Source organism: Rhinatrema bivittatum, chromosome 7 (assembly GCF_901001135.1).
Source record: "Rhinatrema bivittatum chromosome 7, aRhiBiv1.1, whole genome shotgun sequence".
Classification (NCBI taxonomy): domain Eukaryota; kingdom Metazoa; phylum Chordata; class Amphibia; order Gymnophiona; family Rhinatrematidae; genus Rhinatrema; species Rhinatrema bivittatum.
In genome coordinates, this window is record NC_042621.1 from 4,636,814 (window position 1) to 4,660,172 (window position 23,359).

At 44.9% G+C, this 23,359-nt stretch overlaps 1 protein-coding gene across 2 annotated transcripts in view; it reads left to right on the plus strand.

Annotated features, from left to right (window-relative positions):
- Positions 1-23,359, plus strand: part of ZDHHC7 (zinc finger DHHC-type containing 7) — a 90,269-nt gene that overhangs the window by 47,140 nt on the left and 19,770 nt on the right. For both annotated transcript variants that reach the window (XM_029608081.1, XM_029608083.1), the window contains exon 4: positions 18,332-18,456. In XM_029608081.1, the coding sequence (XP_029463941.1) occupies positions 18,332-18,456 (125 nt within the window). The remainder of the gene's footprint in view (positions 1-18,331; positions 18,457-23,359) is intronic.

The following is a 23,359-nucleotide window of genomic DNA, read 5'->3' on the forward strand; positions in this document are numbered from 1 at the left end:
ATGCGCCGTTCCGATTGATGGTATTGATAAAAGTCCCTTATTGACTGAACGGAGGTTCCTTTCTGGTGCGTGAAGATGCAAAGAAGCATTTAACCATTCACTTTGTTTGTAATTTATTGATTTAAATAGGATACAGAGGGCCGGATTTTCAAAAGGTTATGCACTCCGCTGGGCCTGTTTTCAAAAGGCCCAGCGGAGCGCGTAAAGCCCCGGGACGCGTGTAAGTCCCGTGGCTTTACAAAAGGGGGTGGTCTGGGGGCGTGGCGTGGCCAGAGGCCCCTGCACGGCTGCCGGGCCGGGGATCGCACGCCGGTAGTCGGCCGGTGCGCGCAACTTACCTCAGCCCCAGTGCTGAAGTAAGTTTTAAAACAAAAAAAAAAGAAAGCAAGAAAGGGCGGGGGAGGTAGGGGAAGGGAAGGTGGGATGGGGGGGGGGGGGGGGTAAGGAAGTTCCCTCCAAGGCCGCTCCGATTTCGGATTTCCAATTTCGGAGCGGCCTAGGAGGGAACAGGGGAAGGCAGCGGGGCTCGGTGCGCGCAAGGTGCACAATTGTGAGCCCCCTTGCGCACGCTGACCCCGGATTTTATAACATGCGTGCGCCTGCACATGCATGTTATAAAATCGGGCATACATGTGCGTGCGTATGTTTTCCAATCCGGCCCATAGTGTTTTATATTCAATTCTTTGCTTTCCTGTACGTACCCGGATCAGTCCAGACAGTGGGTTGAGCCTCCTTTCCAGCAGTTGGAGACAGACTAAAACTTGAAGGATGCCCTATATCAGGACAGAGCCTATCCTCTACCCCTCCCGTATTCGTCTGTCTCCAGCAGGTGCAGCATCTCCCCTTCGGTTCTCTGCTGTAGGCTAGTCAGCCTCTTCTTCTTTCTTTTTCGGCTCAAGCAAGTAGTTCTTTGATTCCCTCTTGTTTTAGAAACAAAGAAAAAAAAAATCTATGAAGGAAATTTAGCCTTCTTTTAGTGCTTTTACTGTTTTTGTGTGGGAGACGTCTGTCTCCCAGCTCTTGCCCGGCTCAGGGGGGCTTTGCCCCTTTTGCAGGAGGGGGTTCCCTGCATAGTCTTGAGTCCGTGGACGCTTCCAGGTGTGGGGACCGACGCTCTCTGGAGAGGGTTTTTAACCCGCTGCTGCGCTCAGTAAAAAAAAAAAAAAAAAGTTTAAAAGTTTCAAACTTTTGATAAGTTGCAGGTACTCACCTACCTCTAACTTATTTGCAGCAGTTGACCAGCTTTTTTATTTTTTTCTGGTCAGAGTAGGGCTAGAACCGGCAGCTAGAGAAGCAGAAGGCAGCAGGTTTCCCGCCTGCTCTCTCCTGCTGTGCAGGCTGTCAATCAAGCTTTTTTTTTCAGCTTTTCTTTTCTTCAGCCGCGGCTTAGCTATGTTCCGGCTGGCAGCCTGCCTTCCTTGTGGGCTGCCCTCTTCGCGTTTTTCACGGCAGGGCCTCTGCACTGCTTGCCTGCCGGGTGGGGAAGGTCCCTCCTCGGCAGGACAAGCAAATTTAGCCCGGGGCTCCACTCCTTCCGGCATGGCTAGGCCTTTCCCGGGTCGGCAGAGCCCGGGAACGGCCGCCATCTTGGATTTTTCATCGGGGCCGATTTCAGTGCTCCCTGGGGCTGGGGGGCCAGATTTTTTTTATTTAACCCCCGATTTGGCCCCCGTGGGTGCCCAGGAGGGGGGTCCTGACCTTCCCTCGCCCCCCCTCCCCTCCCCGCCAAATCCAGGGTCCCTTTTTCAGCGGATTTCGTCCTCCTCATGCACAAATCTTATCTAGCTAGCCTGCATGAGCTGGACGAACCCCCCCCCCACCCGCCAAAAATCCCTTGTTCAGTGCCGTTGACCACTGGACCGGCCATCAAGCCGAGCATCCTGTTTCCAGCAGAGGCCAAACCAGGCCACAAGAACCTGGCAAGCACCCAAACACTAAGAAGATCCCATGCTACTGATGCAATTAATAGCAGTGGCTATTCCCTAAGTCAACTTGATTAATAGCAGTTAATGGACTTATCATCCAAGAACTTATCCAAACCTTTTTTAAACCCAGCTACACTAACTTCACTAACCACATCCTCTGACAGCACCACCACCTGTCTGTGTGGCATCTGTACTCACTACATGACTGGAAGAAGGGCAAAAAGCATGTTTCCCCCCCCCACCCTCTTTCCTCTAGTCTCTGGCAGTGAGAAACTGGACTTCTTTCTCTCTCTCTCTCTCTCTCTCTTTATTTATTTTTTTATTTGGAAGAATTTCTAACCTGCACGTTACAGGAAGTTCAAGGCAGTTCACAAAGCATTACATTCAAAAAAGACAAAAACAATACAAAACAATACAAATAAGAGAGGTAAAAAACACAAAACCAATAAGGTTATCCATGTTGCTGGGATTCATTCTTTGAAAAGAAATGTAAAAAGATGCGTTTTGAGTGCTTTCTTAAACGAGGTGATAATTGGAGCAATAAACAGGGCCCAGCAACGGAGAATGCCTGATTTCTGGTTATATCAAGTCTTGTGAGCTTGACGGTGGGAACATCTAGGAGGTTTATAGATTCAAAGTTTAGATGTGAGCCACGTAGAAGGGTGATAGTTCAATAAATTGAAAGTTAAAGTTTTATATTGGATTCTCCAGGTAACCGGCAGCCAGTGTAAATGAGAAAGAATAGGAGTAATATGATCTCTATGTTGAGCACCAGTAAGAACTATCACAGCTGTATTCTGAATAATTTGTAATGGTTGTAGTGTAGATAAGGGAGTGCCCAAATAGAGAGAGTTACCATATAAAGGGTTCAAATTGAGATATTGCAAAACTGTATGAAAATCGTGATGGTGCAGTAATGGTTTGAGGTTCTTCAATAAATGTAGTTTATAAAAAAGATTTTACTGTTGACAAAATGTGTTGTTTCATAGAAAGATTCTAGTCAGATTACGAGCAGCTTTTTGAATGTTGAGTTGCAACTTTTCTCAACAGAATACTCTCGGGCTTCTCTCGAAACTCACTGTGGCCACTCCGAAAGGGGAGTGCCCTAACAATCATTCATTGCATCTTCAACCTCCGTATGTCCTCTGCTGGAAGGACCATAGATCCCCCTTTACACGTACTCCTGTAATGCTTTCTGTTTTGGCTGCAGGGTCAGGGTTATTATAAATACAGACATCATTAGATGGCTTTATGGAAGGAAAAAGAAAGTTGATTTCTACTTTGATACATCACTGCACTTATTTTTTGTAAGGGTAATTCTACATGTAGTGACTGGCCTCTATTATTTATTCATGTGAGCATCAAATGCATATATTTCTTAGTACTGTATCAAACGACCTCTTAATGTCCACATTCAGGGCTGGGTCTTTCTCTGCGCGCCCCCCCCAATTATGATTTCTTTGACCATCATGTTTTGTGCAACCATTTCATGATGCTGTTGCCTTAATCCCCATTATGTTGGTCATCTAGAGGGCACAGCAGAGGGTTTCTATCTCTGGAGCTCAAGTTATGAGTTGTTCCTGGCAGGAAACAGAGGATGTAAGCACTTTCGCTGCCTGAATAATTAGTAACTCCCGGCAGTGCTCACAAAAGAGAATAAGACATGGAGGATTTAAATGAGCCTCCCATCACAGGCCTGAGATCTATAGTAGTGTAGAGGAATACAGCCACAATGTAAAGTGAAGGGTGGATCCTGCAGACCTACTTTCTTTTTTTTTTTTTAATTCTGTATTCCTGCTTTACCCTTGAAATGGATAATTACACCCTGCCCTTGGAGTTGTTTGTAATTAACACCTTAAATGATCTGCAAACAGTTCAGTCTCACCAGCTGTTTTTATTATTGTCATACAGTAGTCTGTGAATTTCCTTCCTCTGCATCATGACATCGCCAGATCCTTCTGGGATGACTTGCTATGTACACCTCTAGTAATTCAGACAGCGTACACAACAGCATGCATGTATCAGTAGAGTGGTAGATAGGGAGATTCAGGAAAGATATGTACAGCAATTTAATTGTGGGATCACACACAAAGGGATAGTACATTTCTTTTTTTAAACCACCTGGGCTCCTGCTTTTAGTACCAGTAATATTTTGTTAGCCTGAAAACTAGAAAAATTGGTTCTTACCTGCTAATTTTCATTCCTGGAATACTCCAGATCAGTCCAGACAAGTGGGTTTATGCATCCCTACCAGCAGATGGAGGCAGAGAACGAAAGTTTTGAGGCACTGCTACATATCCGAGAGTGCCACCTGCAGTCCCTCAGTATTGATCTGTACCCAACCCAAGATGTCTAACCCCAACCTCCAGGATCTCTTCCTCTTAAAAAAAAAAAAAAAAGCTGGGGCACAAGCTGCAAACTCCCAAGCAAACTGACCCCTGAACTAGGGGCAAGAAAAAGAATTTTGAGTCTCAAACAAGTGAAAACTATATACAATATTATTCTGCAGCACACAACTTAAGTCTGCATCACCAGGAATGTTCAGAATTAGGAGAGGTCTTGAAAAGCATTATAATGGGCCAGGATTCTAGACTGATCTGTAGTATTCTAGGAGTAGGAGTAGGATTCTAGGAGTAGGAGTAGGAGAAATAGCCTAATGGTTAGAGCAGTGGACTGTGAACCAGGAGACCGGGGTTCGAGTTCTGCTGTCGCTCCTTGTGACCTTGGGCAAGTCACTTTACCCTCCATTGCCTCAGGTACAAAAACTTAGATTGTAAGCCCTCTGGTGATAGAGAAATACAGTACCTGAATGTAAAACCGGTGTGATATCTCAATTGAGATCGAATGTCGGTATATAAAAATAATAAATAAATAAATAAATAAATATTCTAGGAACAAAAATTAGCAGGTAAGAACCAATTTTCCTTTCCTGTTCATACCCCAAATCAGTTCAGATAAGTGGGATGTACCCAAGCCCCTCTAACCTGGGTGGGATCTTGAAAGACCTGCACGCAGCACACTCTCAGCAAAGGAACCCTCCTCTGGTGTCCTAACATCCAAATGGTAATGCCTGGTAAAAGTGTGCAAAGAGGACCAACTTGCCGCCTGACAAATCTCCTGCAGCGACACGGACACTCTGCCCAGAAGGCTGCCTGTGCTCTAGTAGAATGTGCAGGCAATCCTTGAGGGATTGACTGACCATTACTAATATAGGCCGAAACTATCACCTCCTTCAACCAACGAACAATTGTACTCTTAATCGCTTTGCAACCCTTCTTTGGTCCGTCGAATAACACAAAAAGATGGTCCAAGCACCAAAATCCATTGGTCACCTTGAGATATCTGAGGAGAACCTGAAGCACATCCAAAAGATGGAGCTCCCTCACATGGGGAGAATTGGGCATCAGGTGACAAAACCCCGGTAGCTCCACTGTCAAGCTAAGATGAAAAAACGACACTACCCTGGGCAAAAAAGAAGGAACCGCCCGCAACAAGTCCTCATCATCAGAAAGTCACAAAAAAGGCTTCTGCACGATAAGGTTGGAGCTCAGAAATCCATCTCTGAGCAAATCGCCACCAGGAGCACTGCCTTCAGGCTAAGATCCTTCAAAATAGCCCTTCGTAAAGGTTTGAAGTGAGGACCACACAGTACTCGTAGGACCAAGTTAAGATTCCAGGACGAACAAAGTCTACAGACTGAAGGACGAAAATGCTTCACTCCTTTCAGAAAACGCACAACGTCCGGATGAGATGCTAAGGGTCTTCCCTGCAATCTTCCTCTGAAACATCCCAAGGCTGCTGCCTGGACTCGAACAGAATTATAGGCCAGACCCTTTGACAAGCTCTCCTGTAAAAAGGCCAAGACCTGGGCAACACTCGCTTGCAAAGGATCAGCGTCATGGACCCCACACCAGGACTGAAACCCTCTCCAGCCTCTGATATATGCCAAAGAAGTGGAGGAACTTCTAGCCTGAAGAAGAGTAATAATCACCAGCTCATAATACTCTTTCAAGCGGAAACGTCACCTCAAAAGCCAAGCCGCCAGATAGAAGCGATCTACCTGCTCCAACAAGATGGGTCCCTGACGTAGCACTCCCCTCAGGTGGCTTAACCGAACAGGCCCATCTACCGATTGCTGAACCAGATCTGCAAACCACAGACAGCGCAGCCATTCTGGAGCTAACAGGATCACTCTCCCTGATGCCACTCGATGAGACACCACACCCAATCTACAAGTGGCCACGGAGAAAAGACATATAGCAGGAGCCTTTCAGGCCATGGCTGAACTAGGGCGTCATCCCAGCGGAGCCAAATTCCCTTCGGCGGCTGTAAAACTTGGTTGCCTTGGCATTCTTCTTCGTTGCCATGAGATTGAACTGGGGTTTGCCCCACTTACGCCAAATGAGCACAAAGGCCTTTGGTGACAGCTCCCATTCTCCCGGGTCCAGCTGTTGTCTACTGAGCTAATCCGCCTGCATATTATCCACCCCTGCCACGTGAGAGACTGCATGTGTTGCTAGATGTTCTGCCCAGGCAAAGAGTTTGTGAACCTCCTGAGCCACCAAGTGACTCTTCATTCCACTCTGTCGATTGATGTAGGCCACTGTTGTTGCATTGCTGAAGAACACACGTACCGACCGTCCCTGAATCCAAGGAATAAAGAACAGCAGTGCTCTCTGGACCGCCCTTGTTTCCAGACAGTTGACTGACCAGGACGCTTCCATTGGAGACCACTGCCCTTGGTATGTAGATCCTTGACATATTGCTCCCCAACTGCTCAGACTGGTATCTGTAGTTATTACCACCCAGTCCAGAATCTCCAAATCCACTTCCTTCTCTAAATTGGACTGCGACAGCCATCATTCTCCTGGAGCGGTAACGATAGCTGAAACTCCTCTGACATCGGATTCCAATGGGATAGGAGTGCCTTCTGAAGTGGACGCATGTGCACAAACGCCCATGGCACCAAATCCAGCACAGAAGCCATGGATCCTAGCACCTGAAGATAATGCCAGACCTTGGAGACTGACAGATCCCTTAGCCAAACCACTTGCAACTGCAAATGAGAGCACCCTTTCCAGTCTAAGAAACACCTTGCCTAACCGGGTGTCGAATCGTACTCCCAGATAATCCAAGGACTGGGATGGTTCCAGATGGCTCTCTTGCCTGGTTTATCACCCAGCCCAGGAACTCCGGGCGCTCCGTCACTCACCGAATGGAACAGAGACACTCCGCCTCTGACTTTACCCGAATGAGCCAATTTTCCAGGTATGGGTGCACCAGTATCCCTTCTCTTCTGAGGGCCGCTGCCACTACCACCATCACCTTTGTTAACGTTTTCGGAGCAGTAGCTAGCCCGAAGGGAAGAGTTTGAAACTGAAAATGCTCCCCTAGCACCATGAAGCGTAGAAACGTCTGATGGAAATGTGGAGATATGCCTTTGTGAGATCCAAGGATGCCAGAAACTCCCCTTTGCACATCGCTGCAATCACCGTTCATAACATTTCCATCCGAAAACATGGCACCCGCAATGACGCATTGACCCCTTGCAGATCCAGAATGGGCTGAAACCAGCCCTCTTTCTTGGGAACCATGACCATGTTCCTCTTGCAGCACCGGGAGGATGGCTTCCAATTACTGCAGGCGCAGCAGAGTGTCCCACACCTCTGCCCACTTACCGGGCGTAGCTCAACGGGACACCATGAAGGTGACTTTGAGGGGTTGAGAAAATTCTAAAGTGTAACCTTCCCTTATTACTTCCAACACCCACTGGTCCGAAGTGATTCTGGTCCACTCCTCGTAAAAGTGGGGTAATGTTTCCTCTGACCTCCACTAGGGAGGACCAGTCTGCCTTCATCGAATGGGCTTCGCACCTCCAGAGTCCTGTTTGCGACTCTCTCTGGCTGGTCTACAGGTCCCTTGAAAGGACTGCTGCCTTCCTGAGCCCTGCTTCTGCGTTGAGCCTGAAGAACCTCTGCTGGAGCGAATTCTCATTTCACAGAAGCGAGTGCGAGGCTGGAAGGTCTTCTTAGTTCCCTTCTTATCTTCAGACAACCTATTCCCTTTAGAATCTGTCAAATGCTTCATCAGCTTCTCTAAATCCTCCACAAACAATAATCTTTCTTTGAAGGGGAGATTACAAAGCTGCGCCTTTGACCAAACATCAGCCGACTAATTACGTAGCCACAGAAGCCTTTGCGCGGCTACCGCAGACACCATATTCCTAGCCAGAGTGCAAAGCATATCATATAGGGCAGCCACATAGGCCACTCCCGCTTCCAACCAAGCATCCTGGCCAGGCATCTGTAGAGGTTTCTGCTACCTTCACTTGCACGTTCTGCACCCGGCACAAACAGGCCCTCTGCATTAGACTAGTGCAGACTACAGCCCGAGACTTCAGCCTCTTCAACAGGATCTCCAGCTTCCGGTCATGGGCATCCTTCAAGGCCACCGACCCTGCCTCAGGATTCGTCATTTTCTTTGTGACCGCCAACACCACTGCATCCATTTTCGGCAGTTTCCACAGCTCTAACGTGTCATCTGGCAGGGGATACAACCTGGCCATAGCCCTGGCCACCTTCAAACCAGCTTCTGGGAAATCCCATTCCCGGTCAATCAGCATCGTTACCTGCTTTGGAAAGGGAATGCTCTCGGAGGTCCACGCAGTCTCTCCAACACCGGGTTTACCCCTTCCTTGTTGGAATCCTCCTGTACAACCTTAATCCCTAGCTCCTTCAGAACCTGAGGGATGAGAGTCCGCAGTTCCTCCTTAAGAAATAATCTGACCACTCTCGGGTCAACCTCTTCTGCCAGAGGGACCTCGTCCGTATCCAGATCCCCCAGCAGATCAGTCACTGAATCCACGCCCTGACCAGAGCTCTGGTCCACCTGTGGGTCCTGTGGATCGCCGCACTACAGATCAGCGCCATCAGAATCATCAGAGGCAAGATCCTCTCCTCGCGATCAATCCAGACCCAACAGATGCAAAATGCCCCCTGTCCTGGGAGGCACCTTAGTCCGAGCCTTCTTAGCCTTGCTTCAGATCGACTGAAAAGCTGGCCTCTTCGCTGCCAGTTCCTGCCTGGAGAGATAGGCCTCTTGCATTAATTAAACAAAATCCGTAGAAAATCCGCAGCGGTCTCCCTGCTTCACGGGCGTTGGGTCCTCCCCTGTGTCTGCTGACACATCTCCCCCCTCCTCCAGGCCCCTGATGCACAGGAGAAAGTGTGTGTGTGGGGGGGGGGGGGGGGGAGTCCCTGCCTTCCCTTCCCTCCCCTTCCCTTCCCTTCCCTTCCCTTCCCTTCCCTTCCCCATTCATGTCAGGGCTCCTGTCATGTAGAACTAAAATGGCCACTGACACTTTCACCGCCCCCGGGGCCTCCTGCACAGGACCTGTAGCACTTGTCCCTCGCCTCCAGAGACACAGATAGGGCAGAGAAGGGCTGCACTGAGGAGAGAGCGCCTCCCCCTGCAGGCCCGACAGGCTTTCCCGTGCTCAGCGGGAGACAGCATTGCGTGCGAAATAACCCTGAGCAGGAGAAAATAAAGCCGCTACCGCTGTCCCGGCTTCAGGTGCTGAAAAAACAGCCCCAGCCACGCGGTTTCCTCCTCGTCCCGACTCCAAGCTGACACACACCTCAGGTGCTCCGACCGAGAAAAAAATAAATGGGCCTCACAGCTGAGGGGTTTTTTTTTTGTTTGTTTGTTTTTTTTAAGTTAAGCTCTTAAAGCAACAGCCTGCTGAGCTTCACAGAACAGTAAAAGCAAATGAAAATACTACTTTCCTGTTTCTGGAAGCTCCAGGACACTGCATCTGGTCAGCCTGGGTGAGAGGATCTCATGGTGAGCGAGAGAACCAGGACCCCTGGCTTTCCCTCCTCCTGGAATCAAGGGTGGAGTCTGGCCAGGGATTTCCCCTGCTGAGCCCAATGGATGGCCCACGAAGGAACCTAACACCTCTGGGAGCTCCGTCTTCTATCTTCTCTTCAATCCTAAACTAATCTTATTTTACTTTAACTGACAGACTGCAGGTTTGTACCACTACCACCTGCCGGAGATAGAGAAATACCGAGGGACTGCAGGTGGCACTCTCGGTTATGTAGCAGTGCCTCAAAGCTTTGTTCTCTGCCTCCGTCTGCTGGTAGGGATGCATAAACCCACTTGTCTGGACTGATCTGGGGTATGAACAGGAACTGAATCATTTGCCACAGAGTTAACGCTTTTAGCAGATTAATGGTTGAAAACCTGGTGCCAGCTTGATGGCAGATGAAGGCCATGTGGCCCATCCAGTTTGCCCATCACATCTGCTCAGCTTTAATAATCCCTTCCATTCCCTCTGAGATCCCATGTTTTCTTGAATTCCAGTACTGCCACCTCCACAGGGAGGCTGTTCCATGCATCCACCACCTTTTCTATAGAGGAATGGTTCTATGAGTTACTCCTAGAATACCCCCTTTAGGTATATTTGTTTCCATCTATTTCAGTTTTGTTCTTTCATTCTTGTGGAACAGTAAAATTGTACTGAGCTTGTACTGTAAGAGACTGACTTTTGTGTCAAGTTTCTAGATGCTCCAGCTCGCACTGTACACTGACCCACGACTGGACTCGCGTTACTGAATCTTGGAGATTGTCCTGAAACGTCTAATGGTGGAAATCAGCCTGCCTTGTCTTTTTTTTGCTGCCTCAGAAGAATGCAAAGTTTTGGAGATATATTGATGAGACTGAAGGTTCTTTTCAGTTTGCAGAGAGTAGTTTTGGATCCTCGTGATTTGGATCATTTTAACAGCTTTCCATTCCTAAACAAGAAAATGTATTCACTGCACTGTGAATATCCTGTATGTTGATCAAGTCGCCATATTTAACTCTCACGTGCTCGTGTTGATTGCACTTAAGCACAGATTGGTTGGCTTGCCTTTTGTTGTATAAATCCTTGAGGCAGCTTAAGTTGTGTGCTGTGACTTAATTGCATTGGATTTTGGCAAATCTATTTCCTTCTAGATTTTCCTTTAACAGGGTACATGTCTTTTTTTTTTTTAATTTTTAATTTATCATTTTCCAATTTTACACTTGATAATCCTTCCAAAATTATAACATTTTAACATTATAATACAATTTTCAGTGTTGCAAATTTATAACACAGAAATTAAATTTATCCATAACCCCTTGCATTTATAATGAAGAGTATTCAAAAATAAAGTAGTTCAAAGGAATACCCAAAAGTGAAGGCAAACAGGAAATATTATCAGGAGTCTATAGAAATCATAAAGGAATGGGCTTTACATAGACCCACAGTGACATTTTTAAATTGACCTACTATCTCTTTATGGGAGATGATGTTACAGGCTTTTGGGCTTCAATAAACTTGACGCATTTGATCAGTTTGAAAAAACACATAAGTTTCTTCCCCTTTCTTTATAATACATTTACAAGGATATCGTAATGAAAATGTAAAACCCAATGAGGTGGCATTTTGTCAGAGAGATATAAATTCTTTTCTGCGATGCTGAGTAATTGGAGCCATATCAGGATACAGCCTGACTTCTTGGTCACAAAAACTTACGGGAAATTTCTTAAAGTAATTTCGCATTACATTTGTTACATCTTGGGTTGAGATAAATGAAGCTATAAGAACTTTCCTATCTATTATACCTAGGTTAGAGGACTCGAGAAAACCCGTCAAATTAGACAAACCATTAGCATTTTCATTTCTGGCAACCACCCTATTTATAAGAAATCTACGTGAATTTATCGAGGGAATATCTTGTTCAGAAAAAACTAGGGAGGTCATCAGAAATCTTTTTAAGGTCATGAATGGTACTTCTCCCATTATTTGGGGGAAATTTAAAATTCTTATGTTCAATTGTCTCAATCCATTTACGTGTTCTTTTTAACCTTTTCAGACAACATTGAATAGCATCATTTTAGTTCTACAAACACAGATTTTTACAAATATCAGGAAAACAGCAAAAATTGTGACTTTTGGAATAAATGCAGAGTAAGATTTATATTCATGTTGTGAACTAATTGAAAACTAAAAAGAATTAAACTAAGAAAAAAAAATAAACTGGATGTGATTTTTTTTTTTAAGTAATTACATTTTTTAATCCTTTTGTTTATGAATTGAATGCTGCCTGGCTATGAAGTGTGTTCATTCATTAGGTTAGCGTTCTGAGTCCTGTAATGGCAATCTGTTCATATCCGAAGAAGGGGACTGAAAGGCTTATGTACTGTATCATCCTTGGATGATTCCTATGTGGGTCCTGTATCATCACAGCCTGAAAAGGATTCCTTGGTGGGGCAAATGATTCTAGAGCTGGAGGCTAATTAAGATTACATCAGATAGACTGCAAATAGAACATTAATGAGAAGATATTGTGTTCAAATAACTGGGTTTTATGCTAGCTATAAATCTTGGATGGTGTAAAGCTTCTTATTTTGATCAGCGAGAAGATTTTCTGCAGTGTTTAATTGTGACAAAACAGTTTGGTTGCTGATTGTAGCTCTCTGGTATATAATTCAAGGTTGATGGTATCTTATTTTGTTTGGTTGATTGTTACTGTATTCAGTTTTTTCATGCATTTGGTTCATCACCTGCCCAGAAAACCAGCCATGAGTTTGCAAAATGCAAGTGGTATTTGATTGCGAGTCCAGTGTGTTTTCAGCGCAGCGGAGCATGAGCAGAAGGCAGAACACACATTGCTCTTCATGTAGTGGCAGGACCACAGTGTTGTCAAATGCATGCCTCCTACAATTCTTCACTGCCAATATCTGAAGCACATTTCCCGGAGCATGTCTAAATTAAATGAATGTGCTGCCACTGAGAAAACCCATGACATGATTGAAGTAAATGCTTTTGACAATCAGAAGTGTCAACCAGTAAATCACTTGCAATTTTGTCCAAGTAATTTAATACCTTCTACTGGGGTACACAAGATACAAATAAGATTTTGAGTAGTTTTTGGATGTGGTTAATTCTCTTTTGCTTTTTTGTGCATGACGTATTCCCTCCCTCCCTTCCCCCACCCCTGCTGAACAGCAGCAAGCAAAACTCATCGACCAACTGTTTTATATCCTGGGCACAGTCAGGCATGCGTTCGGTCCAGCTTCCATGCCTGTGGCTAGGCTTGCGTTGCCCTCCTGAATTTCAGAAGAATCTGCCATTTCCTTACCGTAGCTGCCTTGTTCCTCGATTTTCCAGCATTTAATATTGGCCTGTGTTTGGGGTTGTGAGTCCTGCTTACCCATCCCATAGTGCTTTAGATTAGGAAAAGAGGGGTGTGATTTTCTACTGTGACTTCCACCTAGGAAGGAAGGATCTGCCAATTCATTTGAGAAACTGTAAGAGACCAGTGCCTGATATTAGCCAAGGTAATGGAACTTATCTAGTGCTTGAGGCGTGTCTGTAAGCACTGCCTGATGAAATGAGCATTGATGAACTTCTGCCTTGTTAATTGTTTGCTTTTTTGTGGTTATAACTTATTTATTCATACTTAGTTACTTGGCAATCATGTAATTAGAGTAAAATCACTGCAAACTGGTGATTAGAGGCAGGTCTTGTGTAATACAGTATAGTTCATGAGAGGGTATTTATAAGTCTTGGCAACGAATTTATACCACGCCTGATATCAACCCCCCTGTGTAAACTTTTATTTAACCATTAAATGAATGGCGTTTTTTGAGCTTTAAAGTCTGCCGTTAATGAAGTTGCCCTTTATAAATGAGGTTGCTAGGCCTGGCCCACGAGATTGCTCCAGCAGTTTTGATGGGTTGATCCTGCCATGTTGAGGTAGGATGCTTGTTGCCTTGGAGAGACTTATATGTGTGTGTGCTCTCACGGTACCCCCTTCCCCATCCTCTGGTAGGTCCCAGTCCTCCCGTCTGTTCCTGTGATGCTGCTGGTTAGTCACTTCCCCCTCATCTTTGCTGGCGATAGTTGAAGAATTGCATCAGTGCTGGGACTTGCAGACGGGAAGGAGGACAGGAGAGATATCAAAGGGGGCAGTAACAGACTGGAAAGGAGGTGGGGGCAGGCAGGGAAGGTGTTAGGAAAAAGTGGAAGTTCAGTCACCTCCCAGTACCCTAAAACCAGATGATGCGCCCAAATCAGAAATAGTGACCCATTTAATGTGCTGTTAATGTCATTGCTGTACTTCCCATCCTCAATACCCAGTCAGTGCGGTGACACTGCTCATCCAGGGCCACAGACCGCTGTTCCCTTCTGAACCCCGTACATGTCTGTCTATTTACAAATGTTTATATACCGTCTTTCCATAAAGAATCACTGCTGTGCAGTGACTGAGAACCCCCATCCCTCAGGGTTGTGAGTGCTGCCTCCACAGCATCCCCACTGGTTGGAGGAACAGGAGCCGAATGCAGATCTCCTGCATGGCAGCACACAGCATTGCAGACCACCTGTAAGAAATCTTACAACAAAGTCCCAAGGAGTCTGATGTCAGTAGGTTAGATTATGGAGAAAGAGGAGCAGATAACAGAAGAGAGGGTGATGGGGGAGGGGGGAGAGGGGCTTGATGGCTTTGTTAAATTAGTTAATGAGACACGGGGGCGAACGGCTGCAGAAAATAATTTGATCAGCGCAGGAGCAGAGAATCTGCAGTGCCAAAAACGCAGCAAAAAATTAAACTCTCTCTGGTAGCTCAACTTGGCAAAGGCCTTGGCAAAGTAGCGAACATCATCTTGCCCCCAGCACATAGCGGAGGAATACTGCGAGTACAGGAAAAAAAGCAACCCAATCTCACCAGCGGTCATTAGGGGGGTAAGACTGAAGAAATAAAAGCAGATCTCACTGATTTATAAGCGAGCAGGCAGCGGGTGAAAGAAACTGATCAGCCTGAGGGCAAGGCCTAAGCAGCTGAAGTAAAACCAATAAAACAGAATACTAAAGCAAGTTAGGATGCAGGGGCAGAGGATGGAAGATACAGAAATTAGATCAAGGAGAAATGATATTTGAATTATGGGAATTCCTGGAAGGCTCAGAATATCAGAATGTGCTGCAGGAAAGAGCAGCTGGGGCTTTCACTGTGGCTGGGGCCACACAGTTCTCCTGTAAACACCCCCCCTGCCAGGGCTGCACACACACACACCTCTGATTGTGAAAATCCTAAGCACAAGCTCTGCTCTCTGCCCTGCCGTGTGAAAAGCCAGGTCAGGTCCTTATGCCGCTGAGTCTGGCGATCCTGCAGAGAGAGAGCGTTCACAGCCCCTGCGGTTGGGGGGAGTCATGGTTATTGCTTAGGGGGGTGAAACCTCGTTGGCAGCACTCAGAGTCCATGATTGCAGGCTTTGGGAAGGAGCGCTAGTGCATGGCCCAGCTCACTGCCACCGCTGCAGAGACCACAGAGAAGCTCCTTCACAATAGTGAGAGAGGTATGAGCTGCGGAGCAGTGATACGCTCCTATCTGCATTCATTTTATTTCTTTATTTTATTTCTTTAGATTTTTATATTCCGCTTTTTGCACTTCAGGTACTGTAGGTATTAAATGGTGTGAGCGTTACTGAAACTTTTTTTTGTCTCTGTAACTGTTTCAAACAAAACCTATGGCTGACTCTACAAGTTAAACTGGTTATTTAAGTTTCATAAGAGTTACATTCGGTTTTACAAGGGAGTAGAGGTTGAAAACCATGTTTGGAAGTATCTGGAGGGATCAGAAGACATTATCAGTGGTTAATACATTTTAATATAGAGATCAAAAACAAAGAAGTGGAAACAAGCTTTCTAAACATCTGATATTTGCCTACATAAAATAATGAGGACACTGAGCATATAAGAAAGCATAAGCAGGTACAACATACAGATATGGGGTAAATTGTATTTGGTATGTGTTGCATAAAAATAGGTGAGTATGGTACATTGTGTGGCAATAAGGTTGTGGGGTAATTGGGTATCGAAAATGCATATATATGTTAAGAAGTAAGTTTAAGCTCTAGAGAAGTGAGAAATAGTAAGGAATAGTGGGGTATAAATGTCCCAGAAGTGGGGTGAATCTTGTGGTCAGAAAGAATAGGGGAAGACCAGCCAAGCTCTGGCTTGTTCAGAAAGTGAGAAGTTTCCAGATGCGGTGTTCCACATGAATGCACATACAGGTCGATGCACTAAGGTCGCACAGAAAACGGGCACTCAGTGTTGGGCGTCCACTTTCCTAACATGCGCCCAGCCACCTCTCCTGGGCGCGCAGCACAGTATTTAAATGAGGGGGTCGCGTTAAAAAAGGAGGTGGCTAAGGACAATAGTGCTCCCCTAGCACCTCCTTAGCAGCGGAAGCCCAGGAGAGAGATGGCTGTCGGCAGGTTTGAAAAACTGATGCTCAATTTTATGAGAGTCTGTTTTCCTAAACCTGACTGCCGGGCACACTTTTTATTTTTATTTATTTATTTTTTTAACCTTTTGCTTCCTCCAGCTTAATATCCCCATGATATTAAATTGGAGGTTGTACATCTGCTTTTCTGTACACTTTTTTGGGCTGCTCTTGGGAAGGCGTTGCACACATTTTACGCTCAGAAAGTATCGGGGGCATATTTTGTTTCTGCATTTGGGGTGAATAGCTGATAGCCTTGTCAGCATGCATTTGCACGTGATGAGTGCTATTAGTTTTCAGGGGGGGAGGGGCAGGCTTCGGACGCGCTAAACCCTTTATTGTATAAGGGGGTAGTGAATGTGCATCCAAAACACGCGTCCAGCTGTTGGTTAAACAGTGCGCTCAGCTGAGCGCGCTTTACACTGTCAACCCGAAAGTCTCCTGCATGTTAGCCAGGCTGAAGCTAGGGGTAGGGGAGGATAAAAGGGTCCTGCTGGGAGGAGTGACGTTCCCTCCTAGGAGTCTAGCAGAACAGAAATTGGGAAACACATTCGGGTGCCAGTTGATTTACACATTTGAAGACAAAGCAACATGAGTTAAAATTTATCTTGCCCTCAGTTGGGAGCCAGTGTAGCTGACACAGAATCGGCATTATATGGTCAGTGGATTTAGCCCGTGTGTGTATGTGTGTGTGTGTGTGTGTTTATATGTGTGTATATATATATATATATATATATATATATATATATATATATACACACAATGTCCCCAATCACTATTTCAGGATCCAGTGCACACTTGAGTGGTAAATGGTGAAGCTGTTCGTGTTGAATGATAAGCGTAACAGGGGTATGATATTAGCTCAGCTAAAAAGCGCATCATTCTTGATAGCCTGGGTTCCATCTCTATGCAGTATTACCAATCAATGAGAAACTGTATATACCTATCCACATATTTGAAGCTCTTGATATCTGACCAATTTCACAACACATTTTAGACTATAAAACAGAACAGTCGATGGTTTTGAAAAACAAGATATCTTTTCATACTTCTATTCAATGTCAGACGAATTACGCAGAGCTTGCATTGTACGAGGTCAGTACTACTAAGGCTTAGGGCCAGCGCTAATTACAAGTTGAAGCACAAGAAAAGATAAGGAGAACAGTTTCATAAGCAATGATCCATGACAGAGACGGTGATTGAAAATAGCACATTGTGTAAACAATTGGTAACGAAGGAGCTACTGATATTTTCAGTTATTCCAGTGAAACACCGTTGTAGTCCCCCCTCCTCCCCCCAATTGCAGGAAGTAACATCTCTCGAGAATTGGCCCCAGTGCTTGAAATTGTTTCCCATGCATTTCTTATGAGAAAATTTTCCAAATTTGTCTGCTTGCACGCCTCACCAATCACTTATGACTTTTGAAAAAGTGCAAAAATCAGATGTCCCCCGAGGGAACTAGCTTTATGAAAAATTGCTCAGCAAAATCAAATTGTTGCCAGAATATACACGAGATGAACTATTGCATTTCCATGTAAACAGTCGGTAACCAAGGACTGACCAGTTTGATTCCATCCAGCTAAAGTCCTTATGCATATGTCCGAATCTCCAGTTTCATTGGAATCAGTACAGTGTTTCTTGAAATATCATGAGAAGAATTTCCTCCCATGATTTCTTATAGAGAAATTATTGACCCTGCCCCCTCCATTCATCAAAGTTTGGTCCATCTCAGTCTAGCCATTTAGGGATGGAAAGGGAACGGGAACCCACGTACAGACAATACTCAGCCTTCTGATAAGCCCAAGCTCTATAAGGAAATGAGGTTAAAAGCCAAGCTCAGAAATAAGTGTGTTGCAGAAAACAGTTGGGTATTGAGGTGTAGGCTGATAAAATGATCTGTCAGTGGCTGACAGCCCTTCTGAATTCACCTGTCTCACAGTTTAATGCCTTCACTGCTAGAGCACGCCAGCGCTCACTCGTATCACATTTAAAGGCCCCCCTCGCTCATGGAGAACTGTACAAGCCAATCCGTCATAAAAACATTCTTCAATGCAAGAAGACCTCTTCATTTTAATTTTGGTTTGTCTCTTCCAGGGAGCCGTACCCAAAGGAAATGCCACTAAGGAATACATGGAAAGTTTGCAGCTAAAGCCAGGAGAAGTTATCTACAAGTGCCCAAAATGTTGCAGTATAAAACCGGAACGTGCACACCACTGCAGGTATGTGCCCACCCGGTCCTCCCCGAGCATGGGAGCAGGAAATCTCTGTGCGTCTCTTTCCAGTGCAAACCTATGCAGTCAGGCACTCCATGTGAATATAGGATGGAATATCTTAAATGTGTCCGGTAAAAGAGGGAATTGTAGCACAGTTGTGTTTGTTCTTCAGGCCTCCTCATGGGACCTGCCAAATGACGACAGCAAAGTTTGCCATACCTCTTTTTTTTTTTTTTTTACTTTTTTGTTTGTAATTGAAGCTGCCCCGGTGTCTTGCCAGTATTACACAGTGACACCAGACAGCAAATTGTTCTTATTAATCTAGTTCTTAGTTAGGCCTAGCAGTGTTGCAGGGAATACTGGCCCCCACCTGTATAGGCCTTGATTTTGGGGAGATTCATGAGCTTTGCAAAAAGACTGAATATATTTGAAAATATTCAGCCTATGATATATTTCCAAATGCCCCAAACTGTGCCCCCCCTCCCCCCAAGATACCTGAAACAGCTCAGGGGATATTTGGCTCTGATCCTTGGTGATTTATTCCTCTGCACAGGTTTGCATAGCTCTGGATTTTTCACATTAGAAGTCACACTGTACAAGCAGTGGCAGCACTCGTTGCCTTTATGTACTTGGAGGGTAAAGAGTTAAGCGCTCATCTCATGCTTTACGGAGAGGCTCTTGGATATTTGTTCCATTCCTTTTCATTTTTAAATATGAAATGTATTTATTTATTTATTTTAACACTTTTTTTATACCGGCATTCGTAGGACACATCATGTCGGTTTACAAGTAACTGAGAGAGGAAATTACACTGAACGGGGGAGGGGGGTTAACTGGATGATATACAAAGGTACAGGAGAAGAGAGTCAGCAAGCAGAGTTACAACTATTTGCATTCATATTAGGATTAGATATGCAAATGAACTAATAAACAATGTTAAGGGGGCATGTGCACTTAAGAACTTAGCATATGAAACTTATTTACAGTATGACAGAGGCAAGTGCACGTATGGACAATTAAATGCTGGAGCAAGGGGGGGTAGGGAGGGAGGGAGGGAAGAGGGGAAAAAGGAGTGGGGGGTGGAGGGAACAGGGTACATTAGAGTGAGGGTACATTCAGGGAGAGGTTGATAGGGGGTGAGAGGGCGGGGTAGGGGGAGGCTAGGGACGCTAGGGGAGGGAGGAGGGGGGGTGCAGGGATGTTAGGAGGGAGGGTACAGAGGTGGTAAAAAGGGAGGGGGGGGGGAGTACCGGAGTGGTATAGGGGAGGTCAGGGGGAAGGACTATAGGCTGAGCTGGGACTGGGGTCGTTCAAGGAGGACAATGGCTAGGATTGAGAGGAATTGGGGTAGGCCTGTTTAAAGAGCCATGTCTTGATTCCTTTTTTGAAATGGCTCAGGGACGGTTCTAAGCGGAGTTTGACGGGGAGGGAATTCCAGAGGGTAGGGCCCGCAATGGAGAAGGCTCTATCCCTAGTAGTGGTGAGGTGCCCAATTTTAAGTGAGATGGTTTGGAGAGTATCTCCAAACCCCCTTTCCACTCTCCACAACCTAAGGGCCCACTTCTTGTTCAAAGACAACATAACGGGAGCGTTCTGGGAGTACGTTAGCAGGTCCTTTTAGGAAGCTCAGCTCACAGTACACTTGGGCCCTGCAGTGTGATGGATTTGTGTTTTTTTTTGTAAATCCTAAAGGAAATATGCTAGTCTTACCATCTGGAAGTCTGGGATGTTTGACTTGTTCAGCATTCACACTGCGGTAAACAGCCCTGAAAAGTTGTGAACTAAATTGGTGAATGTGTGTGTGTCACAGCTGTTAAGTGGTTCATATAGAGAAGGTGGTTGGAAACCACTGAGAGTTTGCATTTTGCAGTGAATATCAATTTTCCTATTAGGTTTGTTTCTTGTCCCCACCCCCTGCTTTCAAAATAAAACTATTTTGATCTGCACATTCTGCCGCATTGTCACCAAACAGTCAGAAGGGGAACATTGTACCGAAACTGGGGAGATCTTTCATACCAACTTCAGCATATAACAAATTTTGGCTCTTGCAAAATAAGGTACAGCAGGGTTAGGCAACACCTGTCCCCTCGAGTGCCGCCCATAGGTTTGGTTTTCAGGATACCCACTATGGTTATTATGCATAAAATATATTTGCATGCACTACCTCCGCAGTGTGCAGACATATCTGATGCCTATTCATTGTGGATATTCTGGAAACCAGACCTGTTGATGGCACTTCAGCACCGGAGTGGCCGAACCCTGACTTGTAGTAAGGCAGGGGTTCTTAATGCAGTCCTCGGGATGCACCCAGCCAGTCTGGTTTTCAGGATATCCACCATGAATTTGCATGAGAGAGATCTGCATGCAGTGGAGGCAGTGCATGAAAATCTATCTCCGGCATATTCATGGTGGATATCCTGAAAAGCTGAGTGGCTGGCTGCGTCCCGAGGACTGCGTTAAGAAGCACTCCAGTAAGCATCACCGTTTACTGGTCAGTGATCTGACCTTTTACTACAGTGAGAGGTGCTGAACCCGACTTCATTTCTATTCCTTAACTTGTGATCTGTCGCAAAGGCGTCCAAGCAGTTTTCAAGAGGTTGCGATACTGGACGGGCAGGGGGAAGCAAGTGGAGCGATCGTGAGCACAGGGTGGTGGATGCATGGAGGAGGTGGCAAGCAGAGAGGATCCTTAGAAGCGGAGGAGTGGGCGTAAGGTTCCCACAGTAATGGAGTAGATGGGCGTGGGCAGTCTTTGATGTGGCATTTGTGTTTGGTTTCTTTGCCTGCACAACAATATTAATGCATTTCCACAGGAAATCAGGGCAATGGCATCATGGTCTGGCGGTTTATACCTGTTCCCTGTCCAGTGTATATAATCTATATTACTTTACATGTTTGCTATTGACAGTCATTGTAATAGAGGGACAGGCATTTTTCCTTTGTATATATCCCCTTCATGGGGATACTTGGGTATATAATATGTAAGTACTAGCCTCAGGGCCTGTCAGAAATGATGGGGGTGAAGAAAAGGCACTCGTGTGCACGCAGTCACTCCCCCACCTCCAGGGGACTGCTGCTTTTCTCAGTAGTGGCAAATGTACCCACCGCATGTCTCTTCAGCAAATCATTTAAACTGCATTTCAGGTTTTATTAGGGTTGATAAGGGACAATGTTTGGTTGGATACCGAGTGTAGACCTCAAGAAAGCATTCAATCTCCAGAAAAGGAAGCACAAATATGGTTGTTGGAGCGCAACATACTGTGACAAATATAAATATAACAAATTCATACTTAGAGTGACAAATACTGGGACGTATTACTGCACTGGGAAATTCAAATATCGGTTTTAATTTTCTCAGTTTGCAGTGACATCTGGCGGTCCTTTATAGCAATGCAGGCAGAAGGTTACCCAGGCCTACAGCAAGTACAGCTAAATCAGATCATTTTACTATTTCTTGCAGGTTCCTTGTAGAGAGACATGCATGTCTGTCTCTCTCTGGGAGTGCATATATATGGAGAGAGAATTTAGAGTGAGGTAGATATACAAAATCCTTATGTACAGGTGGTGTGTCAGAAAGTTTGACCCGTAGAAGCTGTTGTCTGCCCACGATTGTGTATTAGACCAAACTATACTTTGGTTTAATTCTCTTTTTCAGGATAGTGTTCTGAAATCTAATTTGATTTTTTTTTTCAAAGTGGCCTTATCTTGTCTAGAAGATAATTAGATTTAAAATGGAAAAAAGCCTGTGGTAGCCCTTCATTGAGGAGTGATGTTTTTGAGATTTTTCATATGGAAAAGTTTGTGTTTTGTACTGATAATTCCTTTTTCCATCAGATATGTGATCACCAGTAATAGTATATGATAATGCGTGTTATTGTCTTCGTTTTTAAAACTCACATTGACTTACCGTACTTGTATTTTAGTTTAGTTAATGCATATAATTAAAAGAAAACAATTATGATTAAAATATATAGTTGCATTAGACACAAACAGCAAATGCTTCACACCCTTTTACTAGTTACCTTCTCTCTTGTTCTCCCACTGTATAACTAGCTTTTAACTGGAGGTATAGCATCTTGGCTTCTGTGTATTGAGCCAGTGCTCAATTAGTTTGACTTGTCCAGACGCACACTTAATTAGCCCTAGGACCTGGGAGTAATCAGACTCTGAGAATTGCATTGCAGATATGTTTTCATGAGGCTTATTCATTAACTACTTTTTCCTAAAGTCCACAATGAAAGAAACTTATAAGCAGTAAGAGGGCTATTACTCATATTGATGCAAACATAGTCCTCAAAAACATATTTGCATCATAAGCAAATTCATAATTCACCGCATAGATGCTTTTTGCAGGAGGACCAATAACGATTTGTTTCATTTGTTTGAGTTACGTGAGTAACTCCTGGACTTTATAGTTCACATATAACGGAGAATGTGCGTGTACTTTTAATAGCTCGAGATATGCGCACACTATCCATATTTTTTTTTTTTCAAACATATTTTATTGAGGGTTGCCAAAAAACACAGTTATATATGAAAAACACAAACCAACAATACAATCCTCAAATCAATTTTTACATTATCACTAGGTTCCCCGCATAGTATCAATACAGGAGAAAACACTGTCCATAATATTGGAGAACATTAACAATGAGTAACTGCACAGCTCCAATTTTTTACCCCCCACCCTCACCCACCCCCCTAGAGAGTCTCAAGGTACACAAAGAAAGAAAGAAAAATAAAAATAAAAGTTAAATAAAATCTGCTAATAAAAGCTCAACCACTTGGGTGAAAAAATACCACATGATACTGAAGAAGTCCATTTCAAGAATGACATCCAACCAGAGGGAATCAGCTCAATCTGCAGTCCTCAGTCAGCCAGAAGAGCTCTTATGAAGGAATTAAGTTG